At 42.8% G+C, this 21,570-nt stretch overlaps 1 protein-coding gene across 16 annotated transcripts in view; it reads left to right on the top strand.

Annotated features, from left to right (window-relative positions):
- Positions 1-21,570, top strand: part of LOC119659689 (unconventional myosin-XVIIIa) — a 426,534-nt gene that overhangs the window by 392,676 nt on the left and 12,288 nt on the right. For 15 of the 16 annotated variants that reach the window (XR_005250364.1, XM_038067926.1, XM_038067928.1 and 12 more), the window contains 6 exons: positions 12,830-13,026; positions 13,583-13,748; positions 14,013-14,195; positions 14,261-14,356; positions 19,166-19,481; positions 19,552-20,194. Coding sequence is in view for 15 of the 16 variants with exons in the window: in XM_038067926.1 (XP_037923854.1) it covers positions 12,830-13,026; positions 13,583-13,748; positions 14,013-14,195; positions 14,261-14,356; positions 19,166-19,481; positions 19,552-20,194 (1,601 nt within the window). In the remaining variant the exon portion in view is untranslated. Of the gene's footprint in view, positions 1-12,716; positions 12,765-12,829; positions 13,027-13,582; positions 13,749-14,012; positions 14,196-14,260; positions 14,357-19,165; positions 19,482-19,551; positions 20,195-21,570 lie in introns of those variants that run through there. The other variant, XM_038067942.1, reaches the window with a different exon arrangement.

The raw sequence follows: 21,570 nt of genomic DNA, 5'->3' as shown, positions 1-21,570 counted from the left end.
TTATTGGCTAGAACATGAAAAGGAAATATACTTTGATGTGTTGTGCCTTAATTTTTTACAAAACTTCACCTTAGTCATAGGACAACCATTTGGCATTCAGCAGGACGACCCAAGTACAGTCCTTTTTACTCGATATAAGAATGGTTATTGTATAATATCCTAGACAACTACCCATCTTTAGTCTAGCTTACACTAAAACAACTGGCGGTTTAGTTCAATATAATTCGCAACCTTGTCGTGTTTTCCCGAGGATATAAAGGAGCGTTTTTCCATCTGTTGCCACTTTCCATCACGCTGCTCCCAGGGCAGAGGCGAGACAGCGTCTGAAGAGTTGCCTCGGTCCTGGACGAAACCGTTATTCATTTTTGGTATTTTTGAATTTTGAATGCTTCGGTGCTATGCCACAAACGGGACCAGAAAACGTGGCAGTAAGTTGCTCTCCATTTGGTCCGGTCCACCATTATGTGGATGTGGACTTAGGATCCCGCATATCCTAAACAACCAAATGTTTCGGTTTTGCCATTGTATCGTCTTATACGTGTTTAGATGTGCGTTCTTCAACCTTCTCTCTCCTAGGAAAATTTTTCGGAGTACTCCAAAAATATAGGTAGTTACATTACGCGATATACATACAGCAGCAGAGGTGAAAACCCCTTCTTTTGGCTTCAACCTAAGTGTGCTCATATAAAGGTACCATTTAGTACCTTTTTGTCACAATTTTTCACTTTCAACAACACTGGGCTTGGTAGACCTCGGATCCTTGTGATTCCCAACATTCGACGCTCCACCTATTTTGCGAAAGTATTTTACAATCAGAAAGATTTTCATGACATTTTTGAACACGCGTTGCACTGCGACTATGTATATAGTATGGCCATAAGTTCTGTGAGTCAAACAAATCTTTATTTCTCACGAAGTAATAAACCAAATCATTCGAAAAGTACACCATTAGAAAAGGGAAACATAGAGCTTTAAAACGAAAAAAATTGTTCAAAATGGCCACCGCTAACAGTTATGCAGGCCCGGAGTCTGTGAGGTCATGCATCGATCGCTTCACGCACGGTATGAAACGGCATTTCTCGATCTGCACGCACGATGCTGGCCTCTTCAAATCGGTGTAAGTTCGATCGCAGACTGCCTCCTCTAACTTAGCCCAAAGGCTGTAGGATTGAGGATTCAAATCTGGGCTGCCTGAGACCCATTCATCCGCGGTTATGAATTCAGGAACATGCGCCGCTAAGCACTGCTGAATTATATTGGCTTTGTGAGCGGAGGTCGGATCTTGCTGAAAGCACCACGGCTTTCCAGTGAATAGAGATTCACTCAATGGCTCGACTACATCCTCTAACATTTTTTCGTACCCGCTCGCATTGATTTTGTCGCCGGCCTCACAGAAATGGATATCAGTTACTCCGTAATATATCAGTTACTCCGTAATATCAGACGTCCTACCATACTATGACAGAAGTCGAATGGTGACGACGTTGGACTCGCAGAGCATTTTCTTCGGCTTCATAACAATTGTGAGCATATACTCGATCATTTTTTCGGTTGAATTTTTCCTGGATGGTAAAAATTTTTTCATCAGAAAAATCAGAAATCGTTGGAGAAGAACAGCACACCGTGTTCGTCATATTTCCTTCAGTTTTGGCACTTACTTATGGTTAACGCATCGCCGGTACGCACCGAGAGCGAGATCTTCTCATAAAATACGACTCATCCTTCAAGTTGAAACGCCCATTTCCGCCGATATTCGTTTCAGCTTGCGGAGAGAATGGCGATGAACACGCTTACGCACAGCATGCACGACATTCGGGGGACGTACGGAGCGCGGGCGCCCATCCCGCGACCTGTCAACCGCATCAGCTGTTCTGCGGCATCGAGCCTATGTCCTAAAAACGAATCGTTCGTTTGATGGCAGCTTTTTCAACAAACTATGAATCTTTTTCGGCGTATTCCCACATTGGTGCAACGGAATAACCGCGATTATTTGTCCGTAGTTACCGAACTTCTTCCTGTTATCGTTCACGCGCTACTGACTTTCGGAACCTGAAAGCCTGACGGATTTGGGGTGTGGTTAGGTAATCTCCATGCGCAGTTTCGGGGGCCTAACATTTCTTGCTATACGCATCGACTGACAGAATTTATGGCTATACTATGTAATTTAGTTACTACACTTGAAATACTGCTCGACGACGTACATATGGTATCGTATTTTCGTATCAAATGGCATACCTATGGGCGCTATTTTCGTTTTCGTTAGTTAGTTGCCCAGCACGTGTTAATGCGAAAGCGGGAGTAGCAGCAGATGGGTCAGATATTACAAAAAGACGACAACTCCATTGCTGGATATGCCATACAATCGAATCCGCTATCCCAGATTAATCGAAGAATTGGTCGCTCTAGAGCTACATGGCACAAAACAGTAAAGCAACAGTGCAACTTTCTCGAGCAATCCTATACGGAACTGAAGTACATTCCTTCCAACAGAATACTTTCAAGCGTGGTCAAATCCACTTTGGAATCAATATCAACCATACAAAACTATCACGGTAGAAGAAGGTGTCAAAGGCCGCACCTTGTTTCAACGACGAAGACTGAGGCAAGCATCAAACGAAAATGCAATTCATCTTATGTTTTCTCACCATTCCATCCCATATTGTGGATTATTTGTTCGACTCCACATAGGCTATGTTCCAGTCAATGAATTTTCTTCCGATGCTTGTGGAAGCACTCGGAATGACGCAGGTGTTATTTTGGTAAATGATGTCTTTGAAACAAGTTGCAGGGGATCCTGGCTACATTGCTGAATTAGCTACCGCCGTAGCATGCAAACATGGTCACTTTTGCGAAATTCCCAGCGTGAGGCCCCCGCTTTACTCTCTTAGTTGACAACATCAACCCGCAGCCCCTTCAATTCATTATGCTTTCAACAGTTTCACAAAATTGGAATAAAATTTTCCGTTATATTCACCACATGAAATTGAAGTCATTTTTTATAAATATGACAGCCCGCTTTTCTGAATGTGATAGACAAAATATTTGATCCACTCTAAGGCTGCTTTCCTTCAACACCATTAACCTTCATGGCACAAACTTAAATAAATTTCTAAAAAAACACACCTGACCGCCTCTACTGAAATTATATTTCTATACAAAACCCTAAAACAAGATATATCTATTGTGTGCCGTGATGTTCAAAAAAAATGTTGGATACATATGCATCAATGGGTCGTTTATGTCAGATAACGTTCCATATAAAAAGGCATATGTTATTCTCAAAACTCCACGAACAAAACGTGACGTAAAGTATAGTTTTGTTGCATAAAAACTTGCGTTTCAAAAAGATTGGAAATCACCAACGAACTGCGTCTGTATCACGCCCAGAATTTCATGTATCTCTTCGATCGATATTCTAATTTAATCTGGGCAGACAGTCCGACCTAATGTTACGTTTTTATTTTTATACACTGTTTAAATCATTCTTGTTTTCATTTTATAGCTTAATTTAGATGCAGATATTTTAAGGTGATGAATGGAACATCTTGCTAGTGATAGATGTTCTGTTCAATTGAATACTGAGGAGATTTATCTAAACGGACACATCCACTTTTTTGTAGTCACATCTAATTCGGACTTCAGGAGAAAATTCTGCTCTGACGTATGGGGAATATTTATTTCTTGTTTTTGAATTCTTTTATTCGACCCCAATTATGATGAAAAAGTATTAAAACAAAAACTGCAATAATTTATAGCAATTGGTTGTCTTGTGACCTGGGTTAACAACGGTACTACGGGTTGCGCCAGATAAAGTAGGTTGACTAAGTTCCTCTGAAACTGTGTTTACTTGCCCTTTCGTTTCTTTTAACCTCAGTAAATTGTTAAAAAAACAGGCAAAAATTATATATAAATGCATTTAATATTGAAAAAAAGAAAGTCATTTTTTTAGGATTTTGTAGAATATAAAACCTTATTCAAATCGGAAACATATACTTTTCTTGTAAATGGGGATCCCCTTGAACTTGGTAAGAAGGTTGGAAGTGGAAACCATGCAGCTCATGACATCTTTATACGTTGAGCTTGAGAGGGTCCAAATGCATACAAAAAGGGGTGAATATTTTTTCCACCAAATACAGCCACATGAGATATCGAATGAAAGGACTCGATTAATACAATTTTTTTTTCAATTGATTGTAAAGGGAAGGCATTGAGATGTCATTTAAAGGGTTAACACTGGTAGCCCAACAAAATAGGTCATTTTCAGAATTTTTTTTGGAAAAACTTCAAAACTTTTAAACGGTCATTAGATCACCTCAGAGTGCACCTTTCAGTATTTTCGTTATTACCATCAATAAATAATAAATTGAGGTTTCTAATTATTAAAATTTTCTAGAAAAACCTAAGAACTCTTGCAAGAGATTTAGTGGCTAAGCACTGAAGAAGGGAGTAAGTAGCTCCCGAAATAAGTACTTATTTGCGAAAATAAAAATTTACTGGTAAACGAAAGGCTATGCGGTCATTAAGGTCATTAATTATATTATATTGGCCACACCTCTTGCTCACCGATTACCACTTTTTAGGCATAACTCCCTTCGCGAAAAAATGCGTTCGGTGACTTTATCGCTTGCAGGACTTCAGAATTTTGTCTTACTAGAATAACTTAGCCTTGGCAGCAGCCAAGTGGGAATGCATCCTATCGAACTTATTATGTGATCAAGGTTTCAGGATCTTCCATTTTATACTATCTAATTTGCTTCCGAATTAAACCTTTCTCTTTATACAAACGTTTGTGCTCTTATCCAATCTGATTTACTAGATAGATTTCAAATGTGCTGATGGGCAGTTGTACGTTATTGTGAACAGCTGCCAAAGCGATCACGTTTGCCGAATGGTGTACTTGATCGTGGATTGAATCAAACTGCGGAAGGACCCAGGACATACAAGGAAACCCTAAGGCATTTAAGTGCCATACCTGTAAATACAACTACTTTTTCAAAATGCCAATTTTTGGTTTCCATTATACTCGTTCATACCTTGCACTGTCCCCATAAGAGTCATGCTATTATAGAAATGAGATGGCCCAAGGTCGTCTACGTGGAACCATAACCACACTGATGGTTCTCCATCGACTGTTTCATCATCACTTTTCCATAAATACGTGTGGCATCCATGGCGGCTGGCAAAGACTGTTCATATTTTTACCATGTATTACCTCCAGTCTCAATATATAGTTCCTGATCTTACTTCACCGCATTCAGAGGATTCAAAGATCGATCCTTCAAGTTGAGTCAACCCGCAATTTACATACTTTACATACAGACGTATGTGAGTGATTCACCTGTTCCTTGGTGTAAAGATAAGTAATAGTGAGTTGACTTGGCGGTGATATTGTGCTACAACGTTAATCACGTCCTTGTCGCTGATATCACGTAGCAGGTTTATCAGCTTCACAGCAGAATTTGGATGTTGCATTAGAAGTTGTATATGTCCGTTTTCTTCGTTGGACCAGATCGGTCCCCGTCCACGGCAATACCCCGAATGCTTATTCCAGTGAAGGAGTAACGAACATAATGCTTATTTTGTTTTTCTCTGAAAGAGAAAAATATCCGTCAAATCACCAACTCGAGTTGGATGCCTCACAGAATTCCTAAATATTTGCAGAAATATGTCTCGGTCATATCTTGAAAGTGAAAGTCACCAATGTTTTATCCGTCGTGCGGCATGTGATGATCTTTGCGAACGACTTAGATTCGACATTCGTCTAAACCAATTCCATCCGAATATCACGGTGGAACTTTTTAACTATGCGCAACAAACTTCTAAAATGACTTTTGTTTGGAATGGAAGGAGCCCTGAGTCCGGCATTCACCTGATGGCAAAACGGACTAATTGGAGGGAAACTTTTTCTCACTTTTTTGGTCCGTGGACCCTTCCTTTTGGGCTAACACCCAAAGTTCAAATTGCCTTTACCTCGTCGTTTGTATAATATTTTGAACTTTGGGTGTTAGCCAGGAGAGTGGAGGAAAGTTTGCCTCCAATTGGTCCGGTCCATCATCATTTGGATGGCTCATTAAAGCTCCCTCAATTCCAAAGAAAAACTACTTCAGTTTCAGCCAGCTTGAGCCAGGATTTATATCCAGTTTTGAATTCGCGCTCCCTTCGGTCACGCTGCTTCCAGGGCAAAGGTGAGGCAGCGTCTGATGAGTTGCCTCTGCCCTAGATGAAATCGTAATCGTCTGTATAAGTTGGTTCTCAGTACCAGCATATAGTTTGATTTAAGTACATCAAGTACGTTACAGGACAAGCCAAGCAAACCCATAGTATGCTCCGAGTCACTGGAACGATTGGAACATGATCGGAATAAGTGTGTGTTTTAACGTCCTGTCGAAAACCCCGAACAGTAAGAAAGTTATGCGTCAAATGTATGATTGTCTTCTGCGAAGCGAAAGGAGTGGTCAACAAGGAGAGTCTGTCTGCTGGAGAGAGTGTTACCTGACAGTTTTACGCAAGAATGCGCCGATTGAATCCTCTATCACTATGACGTGTAACAGTCGCACGTCCCTGTCACACAGAGACACGATTGCAACGTTGCTACACCCGCGTTGAAGCCCTGACTTTTTCTTGTTCTCACGGATAAAAAGAGACATGAAAGGACAGTCTTATAGCAACGAGACTGAGGTTCAGGCCGCTCCGACACTAGTCCTGAAAAACATTTCGGTTACCGAGTTCCAGGGTCATTTGAAGTTTGGCAAACCCCCTGTTAGCGGTGTGTTAATACACAAGGGTGCTACTTTTGGAAAGTCCTCTATAGCTATCGCTTAGAATGTATGCCATATTTAATTACAAAGCCTTTCTCTGTAGCATCATTCAAAATCGAAAATATAATAACAAAGAGGATTATATCTCTTTGGTGAACAGCTTTCGATAGGCAATAAGGTGTTGTTACTCTCACATGATCGCCACCACTAATTTCGAATCTATGCGATAGGCAAATATGCAGGACGTTGTCAAAAGTCTTGTCGTAATTGATATAGCAACTACAGACTCTTGTGCGTCAAATGACCTATCGTACAACCATTAGTAGAATAAAGAGTTGCTTTTTGCAGCCCCTCAATACAACTATGCAACCTGTTCCTCTGGCAGAATCTTAACAGTTTGTAGAAAGCTAGCAAGCAAGGTCTGCAGGGTTCTGTGCAATGACCTTTCTAGGGAAAAGATAGATGAGGCAGGGTGGACATTTTTGCTAATCGAATAATAACTTGATTTATACCGTGTGCTAACCAATGGTGTATGTAAATGCCGGATTTTACCTACTACTAGCACTATGTGCCAAGCATTTAGGCTCATATAATCCTACCTCTTGAAAAGATAAAAGAGCTCTGGTGGTGATGGCTAGTGGAAGATTAGTTAGGTTAGTGGAAGAATCCGTCGAGAACTCCCCGCAACATCGGCACGTATGCAGAGTGGTGTATTTTTGCATGGTTGAAACCAGATTGTGTGAGAGTTCCAGGACATCAATGGAAGCTGTGAAGGATTTAGGTACAATAACTGTAGCTGACAACATTATGGGAACTATAACCACCCGCGCGAGACGCCAAATTTCTTTGATTTCCCGAGCCCGTGGCTCATACTTTACCTTCTTCTCCACGTATTTCCGTTCAATGTTGCTATAATGAGGAAGAGTAGCATCAATAATATATGGGGAGCAACCCGTCTTGTCAACAAACAGCACATCAAGCTTGTTGCGTGATATACAGCGATCAGTTGGAACTTGCCGGTCCCTCCTTGCTATCGAGTACTGCTTGTGACTCATACCGGTAAACCGGACATGTTCCCGTGATCAGAACATACTTGTATACAAGGTTTTGGTGAATTATCATACATACAGCATTATGCCTGTTCGTATACCATATTGCACCGGTGCTATAACGGTACAGCTAGAAATGGGATGATCCAACTTCTATAACGCCAAATCGTCATTTGGCACCCACTCTTTCATTATTAGGTTTTTTTAAGCTCGGGTGGCGACCACCCCATCATAGATAACACACATAAAGCCGTCCATCTCAGCAAAGAGCTCTCAAGCACACAGCCGTCTTTTCGACAAATGCAAGTTGACAAATGGCTACTAAAAACAATTCAAGTGTGTACCGTGCATTGCCTTCGAATTCCATTCCTCAATCCGTTCTTGGTCTGACTTCACCCCACTCAGACGATCGATCCTTCAGGTTAAGTAGAGTCAGCCCACAGTCTGCCTTACAAACAGCCGTATGCAAGAGACTCGCCTGATCTTTGCTGTAAAAATATGCGCGTAGAGTCCACTTAGCGATGTTGTTGTACCGCATTCTCAACCACGGCCCTGCCTTCGATGTCACACGACAGGTTCATTCGCTGCACAACAGAATTGAGATGACGCATTTGGAATTTGAATATAGTAGTCTGTATCAACCGCTGGACGTTTTTCAGATCGGTCTTCGTCCATATCAATATTCCGAATGCACGCCAGTTCTTCCCCGAGAGATGTGATCACACACCGCAGGAATTCGAACAGCAGAGCATCCTTCAGATCGTGGACTCGAGCATGGGTTCCTTGCACAAGTCCTGGGTATTTGTAAAAGTATACTTCGGTCGTAGCTTGGATGTGGAGGCCACCAATGCTATGTCCGGAATGCGGTTCGTGATGACTTTGCGAATGACTTGGATTCAACATTTGGCTACTCCAAATTCCATCCAAGCTAAACAGCTAAACAGCTAAACATGCCTACTATTCGCAACAGATTTCTAAGGTGGTTTTCTGTACCAGTATGCAGGTTGATATTATCTAAGTGCACCCGCTCCAGACCAAGATCCCTCCGTCTTTCGAACTATTTATGGCTCGTCGTCGCTTCCTCTTCGGTAAAATTCATGTCCGGCATAGGGGCATGGCAAGCGCCTCCAGTGGCAACCCATTCAACAACCAATTCTACCTCAATACTCTTTTGCTTTGCTGAAAAGTGTACTATCTGGACGCTCTGTTGGAATTCATTGAGTGATCTGAGAAAACTCCAGAGAAAATTCCTCGCATATGTTGCATTTTGAACATGTCTGGAGTGTCTTTCGTTATACTATCGCAAACGACTGCATACGACAGAAAGTTTCTGCTTTAGTGCATCCAGAATTTCAATTACGGGCGCCCCACTGGGGAAGGAAATAGTCCCGGTAAATCATCCACAATATACAAGTGAATGTAGTTGGAGCAAGGACATATCAGCACACAGTCAAGATGCAATCTCATCATTGATTTGAGAGAGAATTCTCGGATTGCTGGAGATGCAGAGCCTGGAAATACCGGGCTCCGTTTCTGAAAATTCTATACACGTTCTTTGGAATGCGTCCCGAAACTCAGCGAAGACTTCAGCCGGTGGTTTAAGACGGTGGAGAAGCGTGCTTAACGAGTACTTAAACTTTTGCCCGCAGTGCGGCGTGGTGTTATTGATGCCGCCGCCGGGATTGTGTCGCTGCGGGTAATGAAACAGTACTCTTCTATAACTCGCTGCGCAATCACCTGGGCATATTGTGGGAAACGCTCAACGAATCAATGGTCCTACAAGGGGCAGTAAGATGTTGGATCTGCCTCCACTATTGTTATTTCGTAGTAGGAGCAGATGATAAAGAGGTTCATTCCCTCATTTCACTTCATCCGCCACCTACACGAAACTCCTAAAGTGGTTGTCACAGATTGTAATGGAGCAGTTACAGTAAGCGGAACCATGCTCCTTAACGTCGTGGCACCTAAACGCTGAATCGCCTCACGATTAACGGTTTCGACGTCGTGCTGTCGGGAGTTCGGCCTAGTCACCAAGTCAGATGACTCCCGCCGATTATCTGTATCGAACCTTAGGTTTCTCCTTCGCCTCATTTAATGGATTGCCAGGTGTGGTGGTCAGTGAGTTCTCTGCAGGACTACAAAGTTCCTGTATTTTCCTCACCTACCCGATATTTAATTGATTCAAGGAGTCACTTACTCCTGATGGCTTACCAAAGTAAAATGACACACTTAGGAGATTCGCTCCCAAGAAGAAGGGTCTGCACTTCACTTCTCGTCACAAAAACAAACTCTTGGTAGGATTGGCACGACAGACGAACTAGAGTCAAAGGTTGGGGCTCTGGAGAAGGCATTTGATACCGCTTTTAAAGTCTCGTGCCCTACTAAGTACAGCAAAAATACCCTGCCACCGTGGTGGATGAAGATCTCTCTAGTCTCAGGAAGCTGACCAGGGAAATCTTCAACATCTGCTACAGGCAAAAATACTGGCAGCCATACAAGGACTGCCTGAAGAAGTACAAGTTGGCCATCAGGACCCAAGAGGCGGTCTTGACTGGAACATCAGAACATCGAAATCACTAGTGAATCCGCGAGGCTCAGTAAGATTCTGTCCAAGGAACATAAGAGCCCATCCTTCCTTAAAAATTCGGAAGGCTCCTGGACGAAATCTTCTATCGAAACCTTGGAGCTGCTGGTTCAGACGCACTTTCCCTCCAGCAAGGAGGACTGTGAGTCAGAACCTTGCTTGGAGGGTTTGCGGCAACCCCAGCTGTGCAAGACTATCAAATCGGTAATTACCGAGGATAGGATCGGCTGGGCTATAAACAGCTTCTCCGCATACAAGTCTCCAGGCCCAGATGGCATAATGCCAGCCATGCTACAGAAGCAGCAGGAAGCTACAGAAACAGGCAAGAAGAATGAGCGGGCTGACGGATTGGCCAGGCAAGACTCTGCTGTTGGCAGTCCCTCGGCGAATACAGTCGATGTTCCACTGGCGGCTGTCGGGGGCGGAGTCTACTCGCACTACCTAGCAGCCGGGGGCCTGAGATGGCGAAGGCTTACAACCTGTGCCAAGTCAAGGAGAATTTGGCCCGCTTATAACATAGCCCGATCACGAGAGCTCCTGTGCCAGACGCGTGCAAAAGCATTCAAAATTACGGCGGTCTGCACGGGGCACTGGCCCATAGAGGACCATGCCGCTAGGCTCGGCATTCCCTACAACTCGCATTGCCGAAACTGCGGACAAGGAAGGGAAACCCTCATGCACTTTCTCTACGATTGCCCAGCTCTAGCTAGAGTCAGGCTGCGAACAGTGGGCAAACCATTCTTTGGGGACCTCACAGAGATTTCTAGCTGCAAGGTCGGAGACCTGCTTTCCTTCGTGAATGCTATGGACTGACTCTGAAGATCCGAGCCGGCTGGACTCTGCCTCCCTGCTCCCATAACAACAGTCACGGTCTTAGGAGTTTGTGGCATCAAAACGGCGCACCAAAGCGCTAATTGGGCTCCTCGGTGCGGCCACTGATACCTACCTACCCCACGTCTCGTCATCAGGTATGTAGATGCGAACTCAGGACTGGCTCAATCTACAAAAACAAAGTTGCTTCCGAAATTTCTGTATCTTTTTATCTGTTATCCAGAATGTGCAAGAGTAGTAAAAGAAAAGTCCACTTTTAATACAGTCTGAGAAGGGTTCCGGTAACAATACCAAGTCAAAATTTACAGGGGTGAGAAATGTCTGTCTCTAACGTACTGATATGGCGGAAGATTTTGAGTGAATGCTAAAGACTAAGCTGGCTCATTGGAATGCCATCTTACAGTGATAGTTTCAGTCTATCTAAATTACGACTAAGATTTTCACTTCACCTACTATCCGAGAAGCTCTAATTTTTGCAATCGGGACACAGTTTTCACGTGGATTTAATGATCTCGTTACCTAGTAATTTCGTTTCCTGGCTTTGATGTTCAGTTTTCACTGAGAAATATGTGCATATACATATGCCAGGAGAGGTTCCATTCTAAGATCTCCGCAAATATGACTCTGATGCGATTGTAATTCTTTGGTAATACCGTCAGGAACCAAGTGGAAGTAAAATTTAAAATAATATCCGCTTTAGTTGAAATTTAGCCATGAAGGTCATGTTCAACGATTTGGTAAATGGAATAATATTTCGCATGATCATCTTTGCGGAAATATCTACTAAACCAGGTCACAGATTGTTAACTAAACGTGTATTCATATATACCCTAAACTCGATCAGCTCTTGCTCGACAAAGAACCGCAAAATGTTCCAAGTGCTCTATATTTTCCACACCTAATTGCAACTTTGTTCTGAAATGTATCTAACTTGTACATCATTCAAGCAACAGGTGTCTATCAAAAATAGAAAATAAATCATTCACTTCGCATCTTTCTGCCATGCATCCGCATTTCTTTCTTTCTTTCTTCTTAAAAAAGTGAAATTTACTGAAATTTAATTTAAGTACTCCAACCATGCCTAAGGTAAGGTATTCACTCTACTTGGAAATCATTTGACTTTGAGGGTCCAAATGAGTTCACTTTTCAATTTGATCAAAATTTCCTAATGAAATTGAAAAATGAATAGTTGGTGGTGTATGCGTTTGGGAGAGGATGATAATTTAATAATTGCAGTCATAATTAACCCAAATTACAAATCATTCGGTATGGTTTTTGCTCCATTGCCTCCACTTTTCCGGAAAAGAGCAATTGGCTCGAACGTACACCGCATCGCCCCAATAGGCGTGTAATTAAATCGACTCCAATCTATATTTCATTTGCGATCACTACGTATCTATCGGCCTCTGTACACTTTATGAAAGATACTTGTCGATACAGGACCCGTTTTTTCACTATTTCATGTAATCTATCCAACTCGATCGCTGTAACCACAATGAAAACGAAAAAATGAGAAAATTAAAATTGAAAAGTTTAGTTTGTGTAAATATTGAGCATTAGATATAAAGTGCTATAAACGATATTCATGTAACCTCATAACTTTGTAGCTATCCGAGATGACGGTCGATTTGGCTGAGGAAAGATCCGCCGCAAATATCACTAGTGAACGGTTGGAAGCGGAAACTGCGGAACGCTTGAAGCTAGAGAAAGAGCTCCAAGAACAACAGACAAAAGTGAAGAATTTACAGGAAACATCTGAAAAGCTAGAAATGGAGCTGATTTGTGCCAAATCAGATTTGAACGGGTAAGTCAGTTGATTTACATTTTTTTCCAGTCTTGAGTGTTGGATTTTGAAGCAGGAATTCCTAGATAAAATTCTTTAAAAAATCTACTGTAAGCAGTGTCCGATCTCACTGCGCTTATAACAATTCAAATGTTCCCAGAATTAAAGATTTGTATCTTTAATAGTTTCAAGATACATTTCATCACTTCACGGTTTCTGGTAGTTTTTAAATACGGCAATATTAGCTTATCCATCAACCGTATGATGTAACAAGATATTCAAACGCCAGTCGAAATTTTTACAACTACCACAGGCTCTGTACACCGTAGAAAGATCGACCTTTTCTCTCACAATAGTGAGCTCAGGTTTTACTATATTTCCCTTCAATAGCTGTACAAATTTCTGAAAAACACAAAAAACAAACCCAAGACAATAGCCCGCTTATGTCGGACACCTTTACACGACTGTAGGCCTACACACATCCGACATGACTTTGGTAAACTCTGCACTCAAAGACCACCACCTAACGTTACTGCACATTTACCTGATGCATATATGCTTCTTTCTTCACCTGTAGCATTTCGGAAGATGAAGATCCAGATAATGAAGACTCCGGCGGCGTTTACAAACTGAAATACGAGCGTACAGCCCGGGAACTGGAGTTCACCAAAAGACGTCTTCAAACCCAGCACGAACATGATTTGGAACAATTAGTCGGACTCAAGAAACAATTAGAAAAGAAGGTATGTAAGCACTAATTCTTAGGACCAGATTCAAAACGAGAAAATTATGCCCAAACATTCCTTTTCGAGTTTTCCGACTGTTTTGAGTTTAATGAACTTATTTATCTCCGTCCGTCCGGTCAGTGGAAGAACTCTTATCTAGACTGCATTTGAATCTTTTAAGAAAAGTTCATAGTGCGATTTATCTTTCTTTACGAGGCCGATTTTTTTATCTGCTTACCGCGCTCTTCAAGTACACTTATCCAATTTCTGTTGTCATTGTAGCTAGCGGACGCATATGAGGAAGTTGAAGAGCAACGACAAGTTGTGGGTCAGTGGAAGCGTAAAGCACAAAAGATGACGAATGAGATGAACGACTTAAGAATGTTACTGGAAGAACAAAATAGTCGCAACAATTTACTGGAGAAGAAGCAGAGAAAGTTCGATTCGGAATGTCAATCGTTACAGGTGAGATTTTTGTGTGATGTTTTTGTAGATTTTCGCATTAAGTGAATTTCGTTTCATTTTTAAAGGATGCTGCTCGACAGGAACGACAAGCGAAGGATCGATTAGCTCGTGAAAAGGACGTATTAATTGCAGAGAAGTTCACTTTAGAACAAAACCTAGCGGTGAGTGTTTTCGTAAAAAAATCAATTTTTGTGTGTAATAAGGGAGTAGTAGGAGGACTGGCTCGAAGACAAGACACTATAGCCAGTACTACAACTTGTTTTCTCTAAAATAAATCACCTCCAAGCGACTAGGATCGATGACGATCTCCGTCGATTCATCATCATCATCAAGGGCGCAACAACCGGTATCCGGTCTAGGTCTGCCTTAATAAGGAAACCCAGACATCCCGGTTTTGCGCCGAAGTCCACCAATTCGATATCCCTAAACGCTGTCTGGCGTCCTGCCCTACGCAATTGCTCCATCTTATAGCAGGGTCTACCTCGTCTTCTTTTTCTACCATAGATATTGCCCTTTAAACTTTCCGGGTAGGATCATCCTCATCCATACGGATTAAGTGACCCGCCCACCGTAACGTATTGAGCCGGATTTTATCCACAACCGGACGGTCATGGTATCGCTCATAGATTTCGTCATTGTGTAGGCTACGGAAACGTCCATCCTCATGTAGGAGGCCAACAATTCTTCGGAGGATTCTTCTCTCGAACGCGGCCAAGAGTTCGCAATTTTTCTTGCTAAGAACCCAAGTTTCCGAGGAATACATGAGGACTGGCAAGATCATTGTCTTGTACAGTAAGAGCTTTGACCCTATGGTGAAACGTTTCGAGCGGAACAGTCTTTGTAAGCTGAAATAGGCTCTGTTGGCTGACAACAACCGTGCGCGGATTTCATCATTGTAGCTGTTATCGGTTGTGATTTTCGACCCTAGATAGGAGAAATTGTCAGCGGACTCAAAGTTGTATTCTCCTATCCTTATTCTTGTTCGTGTTTGACCAGTGCGGGTTTATGTTGTTGGTTGATTCGTCTTCGGTGCTGACGTTGCCACCATATATTTTGTCTTGCCTTCATTGATGTGCAGCCCAAGATCTCGCGCCAATTACCGCCTGCTCGAACTGGATGAAGGCAGTTTGTACGTCTCGGGTGGTTCTTCCCATGATGTCGATATCGTCAGCATAGGCCAGTAGTTGGGTGTACTTGAAGAGGATCGTACCTCTTGCATTTACCTCAGTATCACGGATCACTTTCTCGAGGGCCAAGTTAAAGAGGACGCATGATAGGACATCCCCTTGTCGTAGACCGTTGTTGATGTCGAATGGTCTTGAGAGTGATCCTGCTGCTTTTATCTGGTCCGTCTCCGTCGATTGCTCCTCCTTTATAAATTTTTCAATTTATCATCCATCCATTTTGTCCCTCCCCTTCCTTAGCGGCATGGCGCACCAATTTTGTCTGTGATTTCATCTTTGAGTATTCTTATCAGCCCAATAGTGTTTGCAAGTTTAATCGTTGTTAACATTTCTACAGAACTTTATCGTACTGAATACGCATTTGGACTTTGTAATACTTGGCAATTTCGTTTTCTTGCTTATAAAATTGCAGAGCCTTTGAGTTTCAATTTTTCATCATTGGATTTTTTTTTTGTGATTAGGGTAGGCGAATGCTGGACTCCCCCAACAGCACGCTGTCAGACTACCAACTAAACACCTCCCTGTCATCAGAGAACTAGCCTGGAACCGTTTGACGCATTACTTCGGGCTAGCTCTCCCGGCGTTGCGAGCCTTCAAGTCAGGGAATTCCTTTCACCAATGGGAGGGGTTGTTAGTTCAAGAAACCCCTTACCGTCCGATCCCTCCGCCGGTCGAGTTCAATCTTCTTCGCAATAAGAAGAACCCAAACATAATGTGCAATACGATTCCAGCTGCCAGCACTCCCCTGTGTCTGCATAAAGCTACTGACAAAAGCCGACCCACCTCTCGCAAGAGAAAAAAGTGTGTACAACGTCGTCCGCCACTCCATTGCAGAACACACAATCAGGAGATCGCGCCTTCCCGACTCTGTGCAGGTGAGACTGAAAACCTCCATGCCCACTTAGAAGTTGGGTAAGGAATAATCAATCTCACCGTGCGTTCTGTTCAACCACGGGTCTAATTTGTCGATGAGCCGCGCAGTCCATCTGCCCCTTGGCTCATTTTGCCAAGAAAGTTGTCACTCGGTAAGTGTGTGTTGACGTTCTTCACGGACAACCACCTCTTTTAAGTTTTCGCCCTTACGGTGGTAGATAGCTTTGCGCTCCTTGGCAAGGAGGGCAACGAGGATTACTCCCTCGATCACCATCACAGCCGGTTCGGAAAGGGTGCGATAAGCAGACGCCACTCACAAAGCTCCTCGCCTCTGCACTTGAGCAAGGCGTTTACGATGCACCTCCTTGTCAAGGGCTTCAGCCCATACCTCCGCATCTTAGAGCAGAACCGACTGCTTTGCTCCCATAAGGAGACGTTTCTTAGTTGATATAGGGCCCCCTACGCCATTAGCCGACTCAAGACCGCGACTCCAGCTGCTGCTTTATTTGCTCAAAGAAGCTCATCTTTGAGTCGAGCATTAAACCAAGGTATTTAACCGCTGGTTTTGACTCTATAGTCAACTCGCCGATCGATATGGAACGCAAAGTCGGTATTCTTCATCTGGTCAAGATGATTCCTTCGGTTTTTTCCAGCGCAAAGCTGAAATCGTGAGCAGTCATCCATCCGCCAGCGGATCAATATGCCAAGTCTGCGTTGCGCCTATTCAACAGTGCGTTCGGCAACAAGTGCCGCAACGTCGTCTGCATAACCGACCAGGCGCGACTCTTCAGGCATATCGAGTCTCAGCAGATTATCGTAGGAAGCGTTCCAGAGGTCCGGCCCTAGGATGCATCCCTGTGCTACTCCCGACGTGATTTCCATCCTCCTTTAGCCCTCCAACGTCTCATACAGCAGGGAGCGGTCTTTCAGATAATCCCTCAATATCCGCAAGAGACAGCTTGGCACGTGAAATGAGTTTTCTAGTGTGCCTAGCATATCTGTCCATCTTACGAAATTGGAGGCATTTCTGACATCAAGCATTATGGGGGGCACTATCCATCGAGATCGGCGTTTGTTTGCCTCGGCTTGATGAACCGCATCTACGACCTCCATAACAGCATCCACTGTAGATCTGCCTGTTCTGAACCCGAATTGCCTTGGGGATAAGTCCCGGGCAGCGCGGATCGATGAGTTCCTCGAGCACTTTTCCGGCCATGTCAAGCATATACGACGGTCGGTAGGCAGACGGGAGCTCCGGGTCTCCTTCACCCTTACTGATCAACGCAAGTCTGGCCACTTTCCAGCGACAATGAAAAATGCCCACCATTGGGATACAGATGATCAAGAAGAACATTAGTAGTCAACTTCACGAATCCATCTTTTCACGCAATATGCTGTTGCTAATTGAACTTTCTCTCTACCTTTTCAATCTCACAAGAAAAGCCTGGTGCATACTACTTTAATTCCCTGATTTTAGCTATAGTTTTGTGAGCTGTGTGAGCAGATACATTGTTTTTATGCAAAATTAGTTTAGTTTAGTCTGCAAACCAAATCTCGTTTCTCATGAATTTTCATGTGCAGCTGGTCCAAAAGATTACAGCAATAATCTTATTTTATTCTTTTACCAGTTTGGAGGTAGTTCACTTACAAAATTCCTTTAGCATCTGAAAACACTGATGCCAACACTTTTAGCTGACTTCTGCTCAAGAACTCGCTTCGGTACCGAAAATTCGGGTGAGCATCACCCTTTAGCCTCTTCTTTCGATTCACGACATTGGTGATAAATCCAGGCCTCATCCACAGTGATGAATTGACGCACAAAATCTGTTTTATTTTTTCTTAAATGCCCTAAATTTTGCTGTTCCATATTAAAGAATCAAACCCAAAATGTCATCTAAGATATGGCTTACACTGTTCGCTGAGATGTAAACCATTGTTTTCGAAAAAGCAGATTCACTATTTACCATTTGGCCATAAATCTCCACTGGATTCGAAGTTTTTTTTTACAAAAAATCCAATAATTGCGCAATGTTTGGTGTTGTCCATTTTTGCAAAATCCACTGACATGCCAACTAAGAAAGGCTTGCAAACAAAAGCAGAATTGCCAGATCGAGTTGAAGTTAAGGGAATGCTTTGATGCCAGATGGAATAATAAGATGTGATCTAAACCCTAATTCTAATATCGATGGATAGGCAGCGCTTCGCTAAGTTTTTGATATACCTAGTAGATTGGCATTTCTGCTCTTCTCTTGCTCTTGGCATCCCATCTTCTATACAGTCCGCATAATTATTAGTTGCAGGACCTTCCAATGAGAGGAAGTATCAAATTGGAGGAAATGTGAAGTTTTTCTTCCAAGTCCTAGAAGAAGTTTAGCGGAGCCAAAATCAGTCTAAAATACGAGAAAGGCCATAAAATAAGTGGAATTCTACATTGGGCATGTTAGTGACCAACCACACATTCGATGGAACATTTAAGGGAAGCGAAACAGTCAAGCAAAATAGATATCAACAACTTCCAGGTACTTAAGCAACTACGGAACTTCAACTAATTAGACGCATATACATAAAAGCCTATGGATCAGAAAACAGTCTGCAACCAAGTTGACTTCGGATATTAGAAGTTGCAGCTCTTCCCTATTGGATGTGGAGTTTTTACTATGTCTCTGAAATTTCTGAAGGTTCTTGACGAAGTTGTAGTTGTGCTGGTAATCGGTTGGGAATCTGACCTACTCTTGAAGTGAAGCTTCGAGGTATATAGGTGACTCAAACTTACCGACTCCTCCTTTCCATTGATGTTAAATAAATAATATTCGTTATTAGAACGAACGACAACGTGATCAGGAACTCCAATCTACTTGATAAAACTTTTTATTTGAATCTAAATAAAACACAATATGCCCATCATATTTACAGGACACTCGTCTTGAGCTTGAACTTAAGGAAGAGAAGTTAACCGCCCTGCAACGTGAACTCGATGAAATGACATTCGGTGGAGGCACTGAAGAAGAATTTGCTCAACTACGTCGATCCAAACTCGACTTGGAACGACGCCTAAAAGAGCAAGAGGAGGAGCTGGATGAAATGGCAGGTCAAGTTCAGTTGCTAGAACAAGCGAAATTACGGTTAGAAATGTCTTTGGAAACTATGCGAAAAGAATCGAAACGCGAAGCACAGCAGAGAGATGATGAGTTAGAGGAAGCTCGAGGGAATGCATACAAGAAGATCAAAGGTAACTTACTCAACACAATTTCTAATGCTTCTTTTAAATTAAATTCCAAAAATTATTATGAAAATTCCAGCCCTGGAATGTCAACTCGAGACAGAACACGAAGAACGAACATTACTTGTTCGCGAAAAACACGAACTGGAACGCCGTTTACAAGCAGCCGAAGAACAGGATCGAGCCGATCGACAAGCCGAAGAAGCAATAAACCAAAAACTCAGACGTGACCTTCGTAAATATAAAGCTCTTTTGAAAGACGCCCACGCCCAACTTGAACGTGCTAAAGCCGAATCGCCCGGTAAGGCTCTCATCAGGCAGCTAAGAAATCAATTGGAAGATGCCGAAGCAGCTCGTACAGTAGCCATGAAGGCAAGACAGAGTGCTGAAGCGGAATTAGCTGAAACGCAAACCTCTTACGAAGAAGCAGTTCGGGCGAAACAGGATGCTGAAGATCGTGCAGCTGCCGCTCAAAGAGATCGATCCGAATTACAAGCACAAATTGAAGAGAACGAAGAGGAAATGGCTGAGTTGATGAAAAAATATTCTGCGACTGTGAAGCAACTTAATAATGAACAGAGTGCGATGTCTGAATATGAAATTCGAATATCCGAACTGGAAGCTGAGAGGAGCTCACTGAAAGAACAAGTTTCGGAACTTCAGTCTCGACTTGAAAATGTTGAAAATCAGAGCGATCCATCAGCCGTAGTGCATTCCAAACGGTAAGAGTTTTGTTTAGTTATTTCATTTGATTTTTTTTCAAATACGATTCCATGAATTTGCCGAGAAAAGAAACTACAGTTTGAATCTTAATAATTCGCCTGATAAGACTTGTCTCTCTATGGCACTTAATGGCGGATTCCCAACTTATGCTTACGTGGTAAGATCAACATCCTTTCTCAGTTGTACAGCGTTTTGGTTGTGCGTATTAGAGTTATTTGTTCCAAGATGTGGCCTGAAGTGAGCTATAGCCATGGCAGCCGCAAGGTTCAATACTCGCTGAGTCCCTAAGGCAGTTATCTCGATAGCCAAACTATGGCACTAAATTTCATCAATGGCAGTAGTATGACACGGGATACTGTGAAAACATTTTTGTAAATTAGATTAAAATCTCCAGGGACTAAGCTTACCCTGAATACTAGATTCATGGGGTGCCCAGGGTATTTAAGTTTCTCTTCGGATTTATGACGTAATTCCTTCAAACGGGTGTCGTGCACGCCATGGAATCAATCTTTGCACTCTGCAGTCATCCGCCCTATATCTGTGACATAGTAATTGGATAGATGGCGAGAATACTTCGAGCAGATTTCAACTGAAGAATTTGCTCATCCTCCACTTCCACAATCATTGCCGACATTTGGAGCAGTTCCACCAGTCAGCGCAACTGAAGTCGAGGAGGCAATAAAACAAATGAAATCGGGGAAAGCGACAGGACCTGACGACATCGCATCTGAGCTCTGGAAAGCGAAGAGCTGGGACCCAACACTGTGGCTCAGTGAATTCTTTAACCGGATTATTCAGGAAGAAAGAACACCATCTGACTGGCAAGAAAGTACCACTGTTCCAATATGGAAAAAGAAAGGTAGCCCAGCAGAATGTTCAAATTACCGTCCGATCAGGTTACTTTCCCATACCATGAAGATTTTTGAACGCATTCTTGACAACCGTATTCGCGAAATCGTTGAAATAACCGTGAATCAAGCCGGATTTGTCAAGAACTGCGGAACTACTGACGCAATACACGCTGCGCGGTTACTCATGGAGAAACACCGTGAGAAGCATCGCCCTCTTTACATTGCCTTTCTGGATCTAGAGAAAGCGTTTGACCGTGTACCACACGAACTCATCTGGTATGCTTTACGACAACACTTCGTGCCAGAAGAACTCGTGCGATGGGTTCAATTGCTCTACCATGATCCGAAAAGTAAAGTTCGAAGTATGGCGGGTGTATCAAAACCGCTTCGTGTCTCTGTTGGAGTTCATCAAGGAAGTGCCCTCTCACCACTCCTCTTTGTCCTTGTTATGGATACCGTCACACGGGATATCCAACGTCCAGCGCCCCACACACTGCTTTATGCAGATGATGTTTTCCTAGCAT

This window comes from Hermetia illucens, chromosome 6 (assembly GCF_905115235.1).
Source record: "Hermetia illucens chromosome 6, iHerIll2.2.curated.20191125, whole genome shotgun sequence".
NCBI classification, from domain to species: Eukaryota; Metazoa; Arthropoda; class Insecta; order Diptera; family Stratiomyidae; genus Hermetia; species Hermetia illucens.
This window is presented reverse-complemented; position numbering and strand designations above follow the sequence as displayed.